Raw genomic sequence first — 11173 nt, 5'->3', positions numbered from 1 at the left:
AAGGCAGACGCTTAACGACTGAGCCACCCAGGCGCCCCCCGTGTTCTCTTTTTAATGGAACAGAAAGATTTCTCTGCACCATCGCAAAAATGGAAAAGCAGAAAAGGAACCAAGAGCGTTGTCTGACTTTTCTTACACCTGGCTGATTGCACACACTTCTGATCCCTACCTGGTTCTTGGAGGAACTTCTGTTTGAGAACTCAAGTCCAACATTCGATCTGTAGTCTTCGCTGCAAGGCCAATAGAGTGTCCCCAGCCCGTGGCCTTGGAGGTCCACTCCCAGGTGTCCTGTGGTCGGGGTCACACACACACACACACACTTCCTGGCTGTGAATCCCAGCTCTACCCCTTACTAGCTGGTGGTCTTGAACCAGCAGCTTAACCTCCCTGGGACTCCGTTTCCTCAAGCCCCTGAGCTGAAGCAGGAGACTCAGCTGGTCGCAGCGTGGGTCAGCTTATTTGGCAGGAAAATGGGTACGTGGCTGACACTGAGCTGACGTATGCCATGTGGCTGTACCCGCAGTTACGGTACTGAAATATTTCTCCACTGGCTGGTAAATAGCCACTGTCCCTCGGCCCCCTCCCGGGACCCCAGACTTCCTCAGCCCAGCAAGTAAGAATAACCGCCACAGAGGTCTTCCTGGGTCCAGCCTCCCCCCTCCCTTCTGATGGAGCTATGAGGTAAGACTTCCTGGATCTGCGGGCTGGAGTGGGCGTGGGGTGCCCGGTCCCTGATGGAAGAGCAGGTGGCATTTGCTGGATCTCGGCTGTCCCAGGAGGCACAGAAGTCCCCCAGATTTCAAGAAGACAGGCCTCCATGACCCTGCACAAGCCCTATGGAGACAGACAGACCTGAATAATTCGTCGGGGCTGGAGATCGTGGGGACATGAAGAGCGCAGAAGGGGTCTCCCAGACCCTGGGGCGGGGAGGCCCTATACCACCCCAAATCTCTCAGGCTAGGTCTGATGGAAAAACCTAACCAGGTGATGGGGCCCAGGGCCCAGGAAGAGGTCAGAGGTCAGGGGTCAGAGGTAGTACACTTTATTGACCGGGTTCTTCCAACATCTTGCAATGCCCCTCCCACCCCACCCCCCTGCAAAGCCAGGGCCTGAGCTTTGCCGCCGTCCTGTCCACCAGACAGGGAAGAGAATGTGTCTCTCAAACATCCAACATCTGAAGGGCTTCCGGGCCTCCGAAGAGCAGAGCGGCAGGGGTGGATGTGGGGAGGGGGGGGCTGCCGGCTGGAGGGGGGGTGATGGGAGCAGGGGATGAAGGCGGGCCTGAGGGGCTCAAGCTGGGTGCAGGGCTGGGGACACCCTGAGGCTCTGCCAGGCCTGGCCAGCCCCTCACTCCCCCAGTTAAGGTTAGTAGTGGTTCACAGTGAGACTGGCTTAGATTTGGCAGGGCAGCAGGGACCACGGGCAGACGGGCGCTTTCCACTCTCCCTGCCGACCCTTGGCCTGACTCACGAAGCTGGGAGGAGAGAGGAAGTCCCCTCCTCTGTGTCCCCCTTCTGGGACAGGAAAGCCCCTTCTCTCGAGGGGCAAAGGGTAGAGGCCTAGTTCTCCCCTGGCATCCCCTAGGCTATTAGGAAGGATCGTTTACTCCTGGCTCAGAAGTTTCTAGAGCATCTCAGTGACCTTGCCCATCATTACTCCCAATTAAAAAAAAAAAGTTTTTGAAATCTGGGAGTTGACTGGGGCCCATCGAACCAAGCAGTAAAAAACCTGGTAAGATCTTGGTTTAAAAAGGTAGCTCTACCTTCTCTTAGGAGCCTTGGGAGGCCAGCTGGAGAGACCAGTGGCGTCTCCGCTGCCCGACTGGAGGCGGCGGCTCGTGGCAGCGGGGAAGGGGGGCGGGGGGCTGGTGGTGGCCCGGAGGACGGGGCGGGAAGCAGGGGCACGATGCAGGAAGCAGTGACACGCGGGACACGGCAGGTTGCCCTCCAGCGCTGTGGGCCTGGGCTCAGAGGGCAGCGGGTGTGGGGGGGACCCCCATGGGTACATCTGCCAGGCGGGCGCCGCGGCCTCGGCCCCACCGTGAGAGGCCGGGCCCGCGGTCAGGCCTTGTGACCGCCACTGCCCGGCGGCTCCCTGTGGCCGGCCGAGTAGTCCGCGGCGGGCTCGAGCCCCAGCATCTGCCGCTGCACCAGCTTGGCGTAGAGGCCGCCCTGGGCCAGGAGCTGCTGGTGCGTGCCCTGCTGCACCACGCGGCCCTTGTCCAGCACCACGATGAGGTGGGCGCGCTCCACCGTGCTCAGGCGGTGCGCGATGATGAGCACCGTGTGCTTCTGCAGGTTGCCGTGGATGGCCTGCTGGATCTGGGGAGACACGAGGGGGCGGCTCGTGCGGGCGCTGCCCCCAGCCACCCACAACCGCGCTGGGCCTGGCTCGGCTCCCACACCCACCACAGCACAGCGAGGCTTTCACCTCCCTGAGCCTCAGTTCCTCATTCAGGGCTCGCACACGGCGGGCTTCCGGGGGCTCGGTTCACAGGGGACGGAGCTCAGGGCCCGGGACGGGGGAGGTGCATGGCGAGGGACAGGTGAACCCTACCCCCCTAACCTGGTCACCTCTGCTCTTCCTGCTCCTTCCGCTCGCGAACCGCCTTGCCTCATGGTCCCACCGTCAGCCCCAAAGCTCAAGCCCACGAGGCCACGGCCCTCAACTCCTCATCCTTCGCTCATTGTCCAAATCCAACTCATGCGCGAATCCTGCAGGTGCATCTCTGCCCAGTTCATCTAGTTCTTTCCATTCTCCTACCGCTACCCCTGTTACTTCTCATCCGAATGCCTGCAACCTGCCCGCCCCACCCCCTCCCACTGCCGGCGTGGATTTAACATTTCCATCAGTTCTTGTTGAATTCCTGCTTTGAGCCCCCCAACAGCTTCGTGTCCCAAACAAGAATAAAATCCAGACTCCACCTGACATTCTGCACTTGTCACAGACAAGAGTGCACAACACAAAGAGTGACCCCTAATGTAAACCAGGGACTTCAGTTAGGAACCGTGCATTAAAACTGGCTCATCAATTGTAACAGATGCACCACGACAAGATGGTAATAACAGGAGAAACTGTGGGGTGAAAAGGAGATATATGGGAACTCTCTGCACTTTTGGCTCAATTTTCTTTAAACCTGAAACTTTTCTTCAAAAAAAAAAAAAATTCCATTAATTAAAAAAAAAAATTCCAAACTCTATAACTAGGGCGTGAGGAGGCTGTGTCTACGACTCTGTCCTCATCTTACCTTGTCAGACTCCCACCAGCCTGACACGCTGACCTTTGGGCTTGTCTGTGAATTTGCTCTGGGCCTTTGCACCTGCTGCCCTCTCCTCCTTGGATGCTCAGCTGGCTCCTCTCCTCTTGGGTCTCAGCTCAAATGGCACCTGAAGACCCCGCTTCCATCGGGGAGACGGGCACACTCCAGCAGGGCTCCGGCAGTGTAAGGCCGTGTCTCGGGGATGACCCAGCCCCCCTAAATGCTCAGCGCTGCCAGGAGAATTGACTGTTCTAGCCAACACTTGACGGTAGGCCCCTGACCTCCCTTTCTTAGAGCATTTAATAAAAAGGGCTTATAATTGTAAATCCTTTCTCTGTCCCTTCAATATATATATATATGTGAATCTCCTACAAGTCAAGAGCGTCTTTCTCAAGGACCTGAAGGCCATTTTTGAAATGTAATCATCAGGGAGGGCAGGCCTGGGTCTCGAGGCTCTACGGGAGGACAGAATTCCGGCCCACGGCTGGCAGCCAGCAGACACGGCTCCTAATCACATCCACACTGACCAACCACCGGCTTTCCCGTGAGTCCACTCCCTATGCCTTCATTCTCCTTTAACGCCTGTCACCACTGTCCCCTCTGCACAAAGCAGAAGGCAGTCCCGCTCTTTCCCCTACTGTCACTCGCTACTGAATAAAATCTGTTTTTCCAGCGTCAGTGTCTGGCTGTGTTTCTCTCTGACAGGGGTGACCTGTCTCAATCTCTCTCTCAAATGATGGTTTCATTTTCTACGTGCCGTAGGCCACAGGTTGAACTCAGGCTTGTCTCCTTGTTTGTGACGTGTCTCCCCCTGGACTGGAAACGCTGCAGGGGCAGGCCTTTGTCTGGTCGGCCCGCACTGCAGCCTGGCGGCCGGGACGAGCTCAGTGAATACCTGTGTAGTCAATGATTCGACCCACGGAGGGGCCAAGGTAGCTAGTCAGTGACAAATACACCATTGGACGCTCTTTACCTTGGAAAGGGGGCTCAGGAAGCAGACAACCCTGACTCCCATGATGAGCTGAGGGCAGGGCCTCGACTCCAAACCCGCATCACATGGTTTCAGCTCTGCCAAGAGCCGGCTGGCTAGACCTTCCGCCCTGGGTCCCCTCTCCCCTGGCTCCCCGCCTTCAGCCCTGAACACCGCAGTCTGGAAGCTGACGGCCTGGGAGAGCCCCCATGGTGTCTCCAAGCCCTTCCTGGCGCCTGCCCCATACTCTGGTGTCACCCCACCAGCCTGCAACTCACCAGGTACTCGCTCTCTGCGTCCAGAGCGCTGGTGGCTTCGTCCAGGATGAGGACGGGTGGGTTCCGCACCAGAGCCCGAGCCATGGCCACCCGCTGCTTCTGGCCGCCCGACAGCTGGGCACCCTTCTCCCCAGTCTCTGCACGACAAAGGGGCCAGGGCAAGTGAGCGGAGGGTGAGGCTGGGGCAGCCTTAGGGTAGAGAGAGAAGACCCCCTCCTCTTCCTTTCCCTGTTGCTGCAGGAGCTATGCTCTCTAGGAAAAGGTGTGGTTCAAAGGGCCACTGGCTGGGACAACCAACAGCTCCCAAACTCACAAAAGGATGCTCTCCTTCCCTGTTCATGCAAATCAATAACTACATTCAATTGGTACTAAGATACCCCCTTTTACCTATTCATTTGGCAAAAATCCCGATGTCTGATAATACACCGTCCTGGCGTGGCTGTGGGGAGACAGGCGCTCCCCCACCTTCCGGGGGCAAGCACATGGGGGGGTGATCCCTCCGGCTGCAGGGCACCTACCTCTGTGTCTAACATTTTGTGCTGTGCAAGTCTATGGGTCACAAGTGCACAACCCTAGCACCAGCATCCCCACCTCTGTGACTTGTCCCCACAACTGACCTTCCGACCTACATTGGCAAAGGCATGTGTCGTGCACGACTCACATTACTAATACTGCAACTCAAAACAAGAGATCTACTCAAGCGTCCATCAGCAGGAAACTGAATGAATGATTTAAACAAATGATCATAAAGCCCGTTACCCTGGAATACTATGCAACTGTTTAAGAAAAGGATCAAGGGAGCTCTTTAAGTGACAATGTGGAATGGTCACTAAGATACTGCGTTAGGTTAAAAAAAAAAAAAAAGCTAGGTGCAGAATAGAGGTTGCTGTTTTTTTTCTGTAAAAGGTCAGGAGGAAATAAAAATATACATTCCTATTTGCATGAAGAAGCTCCCAAAGGACATGTAAGAAGCTAACAAAAGAAGTTTTGGTGGGCCAGGAGGAAACAGGGGTAGAGAAAGGGATGGAGTAAAACCCCTCATTGTATATCATTTCACATGTATTTTTAGTTTTGAACCATGTGAACAGCCCCTTCACAAGAGTTAAAATTTTAAAGTATGTTAAATATAACAAAATATATAACATAAATCAGTATATTGTTAAATTTATTATATTATTGGGTTATTAATATAAAATTAAGCAACTATAATTAACCTGATATATATATATATATATAATTTAAGAATAATAATGTTTTGGGGTGCCTGGGTGGCTCAGTCAGTTAAGCGACCAACTCTTGATTTTGGCTCAAGTCACCATCTCAGGGTCGTGGGATTGAGCCCCTTGTTGGGCTCTGCACTGGGCTTGCTGGGTGGAACCTGCTTAAGATTCTCTCTCTGGGGCGCCTGGGTGGCTCAGTCGGTTAAGCATCTGCCTTCGGCTCAGATCATGATCCCAGGGTCCTGGGATTGAGACCCGCATCGGGCTCCCTGCTCAGCGGGGAGCCTGTTTCTTCCTCTCCCTCTGCCCCTCTCCCCTACGCTCGTGCCTTCTCTCTCTAAAAAAAAATAACAGATAATAATAATGTTTTAAAACTAAATAGAGGTGGTTGGTTACCTAGTACTGTAAAGGTACTAAATGTCAAGTGAGTTTCACCTGAAATAGTAAAGAGCGACTGGCAGAGAGTTATGCTTCTCTCGGAGGGTCCCATCCCCGAGGGCGGACCTTCGGGCGGGGTGGTGCCACCGCTCCCGGGCCATGTACCTGTGTTGTAGCCGTCCTGGAGCTCCATGATGAAGCCGTGGGCGTTCGCCTTCTGTGCGGCCTCCACCACCATCTCGAAGGGCACGGTGGGCAGGCCGTAGGAGATGTTGTCTGTGATGGAGCGGGCGAAGAGCACTGGCTCCTGGCTCACCAGGGAGATCTGTGTGGGAGACAGGATGGGGCATGAGAGGCCGGGCATGCATCCGTCCAGCTGTCACCGGGAACCTCGCCAGCCCCAGGCCCGCCTGACGCCAGGGGTCTTGGGTCTGAAATCTGAGCAGGGCCTGCGCTGGGCTGCTATAATAACGTCAGCTGCCTCTCTCCTTCAAAAACAAGAGTCCACTTTCTGCACAAGCCCTCAGCTTCCCCTGACCAAAAATCTGGGGCCAGCTAAGCTGGCCGCTCTGGGCTAAGCCAAGTTCCCTGACCTCTAAGAGAGCTTGCTGTCTGCCCCTGTCCTGGGGCGGCAGCGGGAACGGGGGTGGGTGGGGGGTGGAGAGAGAGAAAGAGAATGTAGAATGTGAGTCAGTCTGTCCACACCAGAAGACAAGAGGCCACAGCAGCCCCCAGGCCATAAGGGCCTCCCTGGTGTCCCCTCCCTCCAGAGAGAATAACTTATTTTTTTTTTTTAAGTTTTTTTAAATTTATTTAACAGAGAGAGAGAGAGCGAGAGCAGGAACACAAGCAGGGGGAGTGGGAGAGCGAGAAGCAGGCTTCCTGGGGACTCGATCCCAGGACCCTGAGATCATGACCTGAGCCGAAGGCAGACGCTTAACGACTGAGCCACCCAGGTGCCCGAGAATAACTTATTTTTTTTAAAAGATTTTATTCATTTATTTGACAAAGAGACACAGCAAGAGAGGGAACACAAGCAGGGGGAGTGGGAGAGGGAGAAGCAGGCTTCCCGCAGAGCAGGGAGCTGGATGTGGGGCTCGATCCCAGGACCCTGGGATCAAGACCTGAGCCGAAGGCAGACGCTTAATGACTGAGCCACCCAGGCGCCCCCAGAGAGAATAATTTAAAGAAGCTTGTCCCATGATCCCAGTTTTAGGAATGTAGCCTACAAAAATATTATGGAAGATATCACTGCAACACTGTAAATAGAAAAAAAATCAGTTTCATAAATTGGGGCTTGACTAATAATCACAGTGTATCCACTAAATCAAATATGCACACACACACACACACACACACAAACACCATGATTCTGTTTTTGTTAAAAAAAACATATATGTAGGGGTGCCTGGGTGGCTCAGTCGTTTAAGCATCTCGCTCTTGATTTTGGCTCAGGTCATGATCTCAGGGTCATAAGATCGAGCCCCGCGTCAGCCTCTGTGCTGGGCGTGGAGCCTGCTTGGGATTCTCTCCCTCTGTCTATCTTTCTCTCTCTCTTTAAAAAAAACAAAAAAGCAAAAAACTTATATATGTACCTTCACTTATCAATATATTTATATAAAGATAGGAAACAGGTTGGAAAGGATATTTACTAAATTGCTAACACCAGTTAACCTCCATGGAGTGGAATTTAAAAGGTGAGATGGAGGGGAGCTCTCACGTCGTAATTACAAAATTCTCTGAATATATGGGAATGTGGTTAGATTGTTGCATTTTACTGTTTGGGGCTTATGAAAATTAAAACTTTTAATTTGAACTAAAGAGAAGGTAGTCACAAAAGAGGAAATCCAAGTACTGAACCGTATGTTAAAGTACTTGATATATTTGGTCATCAGGAAAATGCGGAAGACCTCTGTGAACTACCTCTACGTATGCACTCAGCAGCTGGCAAAAGATCAGCACTGAGGATATTAACTGTCTAAAAATATTACATGTCTGAGCATATTAGCTATTGCAAAGCCTGAATAGCTCTGCCTAAAGGCCATTTCCAGAACTCTGCTGGGCAGCAGCGTTCTCATCACATACCTGGGGTCACTGCTCAGCCATCTACACCTGGTTATATGCAGATGGGTAGGCATATATCACAATGTGTGGCCTCTGCCACCATCTAGAACTTGGCTAGGAGTTCTGGAATCTCTGTGCCAACCCTCAGGCTCTCCTGTAATTTAACGTATGTTGATGATGGAAATGGTGCCTTCTTGATAGTTGGTTTTTCTTGTTATATGTACAACCTGAACAACCATCCAGGGCATCCCTGTTCTTTTTTTTTTAAATATTTAAAAATTTTTATTCATTTATTTGACAGAGAGAGACACAGCGAGAGAGGGAACACAAGCAGGGGGAGTGGGGGAGAGAGAAGCAGGCTCCCCGCTAAGCAGGGAGCCCGATGCGGGGCTCGATCCCAGGACCCTGGGATCATAACCTGAGCCAAAGGCAGACGCTTAACGACTGAGCCATCCAGGTGCCCCCCAGGGCATCCCTGTTCTTATGCTAGCACAGGATCAGGTGTTGAGGATCCCTTCCTGAAATGATTACCAAAAACTGTATGGTCATGAATAAGCCTCTTTTGAGTACTAGAGACGACTTAAATGTGGAGCAACTGGAACTCTCACCCACTGCTAGTGGGAATGTAAAGTGGTACGACCACCCTAGTGACAGTAGCTACTAAAGTCCGGCATATATGTCCACTCTGGGAGAACATACGTACCCGTGTGCACCAGAAAATGTGGACAAAATTGTCTATGTCAGTACTGGTAATGGTAAAAACAGGAAACAACCCAAGTCTCCATCAAGAGCAGAATGCATAGATTATGACATGTTTACACAGTAGATTATCACCCAGCAACGAAAATGAATGAACTACGACCACAGCCTCAACGTGGATGTCTCACAAATAAGGCTGAGCGGAAGAAGCAAGACCCATCTGAACACAAGCTCTGTGATTCCAGCCAGATAAAGTTCAAAACTAGGCAAAACACAGCTCTGCTGTTCGGGGAGGCACAAAGCGATGGTAAAACTGAGGGAAAGAAAGAGAAGATCATCAAAGTCAGGGAGATGCAGCCTCTGGGCGGAAGAGAAGGGACACACGGGGTGGAGGAGTGCTGGAATGTTCTGTTTCTTGACCTGAGTGCTGGTGTGCAGGTGCAACTCTCTGAGCCTGTTTTTACCTATATCACTTCTCTGCACCTGCGTTATTGCTCACGAGGGTGAAGGTTGGACAAAGTGCACAGGAGGACAACAGAGGCCCATTCACGTACCACACGGTGCAGGTACTTGTGGTCATAGGCGCCAATGGGCTTCCCGTCCAGCAGCACGCAGCCCCCTTCCAGGGGGTAGAAGTTCTCCAGGATGTTGACGCAGGAACTCTTCCCACTGCCCGAGGGTCCCACGAGTGCGGTCACCTTTCCTGGGGACAGGCTGAAGGAGACATTCTGCAAGAAACAGGTGGACTCCGTGTGGGGCCGCTGGCTCAGATGCTCTGGCCTCGGACACTGGCGGGCACCCTTCCCAGCCCACCCATGCTCCCTTGCCTTGGTTGGGCACTGCCAGTCCTTGGAATGCTCTCCTTTCTAGGATTTGGCAGGACTTGGATGCTCATTTCCACGGCCTGGGTGCCTCCTCTCCTTGTTCAGGACCCAGCTCCAATGTCCTCTCCTCTGAGAAGCCCTCCTTGACTGTTAACACCACCCCTATGAGCTACCCCTTTCACACCACCCTGATTTACTGCCTTCCTAGCACTTAGTATCTGGAATGCTCTGTTAATGATCTGCCTTCCCTGACTCCAGCCAAACTCCACGAGGACAAGGACTCTGCCTTACGTGATCCTGGCTACACTGTGAGGGAAGGGATGATGTGGGCGGGCCTAGGGGACCCCTCTTACCTGTAGGACTTGGGTGTGGGGCCGAGTGCGGTAGGTGAAGGTCACGTTCTCAAAGTCCACCCGGCCCTCCAGGCGGTCAGGGGCCAAGTTCCCATCATGCACCATGGTTGGCTGCCGGTCAATGAACTCAAACACCTTCTCAGCGGCCCCCACTCCCTGCATCAGGCCGCTATAGACAGAGCCCACGGACTGCGGGGAGAGGAGACACAAGTTCTTGGCCCAGTGACACCCCAGTGCTGGGACCCCCATGGTGGCCAGAGAGATGAAGGGGGTGCAGAGAGAGCAGGGACACAGCAACCATTCTGGGGGGGGGGGTGCAGGACACTGCCGGGGCCCCCCAGTAGTAAAGCAGATAATGACAACACTGACAAAAGGAGAGTAGCAAGGGGCGCCTGGGGGGGCTCAGTCATTAAGCGTCTGCTTTCAGCTCAGGTCATGATCCCAGCGTCCTGGGATCGAGCCCCGCATCGGGCTCCCTGCTCCGCGGGAAGCCTGCTTCTCCCTCTCCCACTCCCCCTGCTTGTGTTCCTGCTCTCGCTATCTCTCTCTCTGTCAAATAAATAAATAAAATCTTTAAAAAAACCCCAACAACAATACTGAGCCATTCGTGGGAACACATTAGGAGCCCAGCGCCTCGTGGTCAGTATAGCTAAAGCTCACCACCATCCTGCCCGGTGGGTGTTACCACCCCCCAGCGGAGGAAACGGAAGGGCAGGGTAGTTAAACGAACCAGCCAGAATGTGGCAGAACAGGAATTCTGAACGGAATTCCTCTCTCGGCTGCCACAGCATTTTTAAATTTCGGTTTTAAAAACGGCCCTTGGGGCGCCTGGGTGGCTCAGTCGTTAAGCGTCTGCCTTCGGCTCAGGTCATGATCCCAGGGTCCTGGGATCGAGCCCCGCGTTGGGCTCGCTGCTCAGCAGGAAGCCTGCTTCTCCCTCTCCCACTCCCCCTGCTTGTGTTCCCTCTCTCGCCGTGTCTCTCTCTGTCAAATAAATGAATAAAATCTTAAAAAAAAAACACCAAAAAACACGGCCCTTAATTCACGCTATCCATTCTCCTTGGGTAAAAACACATACAACATAAATGTGAGTGATAATGACGACTCATTTTGCTGAGCACTTTGCAT

General features: G+C 53.2%; 1 protein-coding gene across 2 annotated transcripts in view; it reads right to left on the bottom strand.

The window, feature by feature from the left end:
- Positions 1–589: 589 nt before the first annotated feature.
- The window catches only part of ABCB9 (ATP binding cassette subfamily B member 9), a 28067-nt gene continuing 17483 nt past the window's right edge, over positions 590–11173 (bottom strand). For both annotated transcript variants that reach the window (XM_035016893.1, XM_035016894.1), the window contains 5 exons: positions 10046–10234; positions 9423–9596; positions 6271–6430; positions 4508–4644; positions 590–2321 (listed from right to left, as the gene is read on the bottom strand). In XM_035016893.1, the coding sequence (XP_034872784.1) occupies positions 2061–2321; positions 4508–4644; positions 6271–6430; positions 9423–9596; positions 10046–10234 (921 nt within the window). In that variant the 3' untranslated portion in view covers positions 590–2060. The remainder of the gene's footprint in view (positions 2322–4507; positions 4645–6270; positions 6431–9422; positions 9597–10045; positions 10235–11173) is intronic.

This window comes from Mirounga leonina, unplaced genomic scaffold, assembly GCF_011800145.1.
Source record: "Mirounga leonina isolate KUSES-001 unplaced genomic scaffold, KU_Mleo_1.0 Mir_171, whole genome shotgun sequence".
NCBI lineage: Eukaryota > Metazoa > Chordata > Mammalia > Carnivora > Phocidae > Mirounga > Mirounga leonina.
Note: the sequence above shows the minus strand (reverse complement) of the source record. Positions and strands in the feature narration are given on the sequence as shown.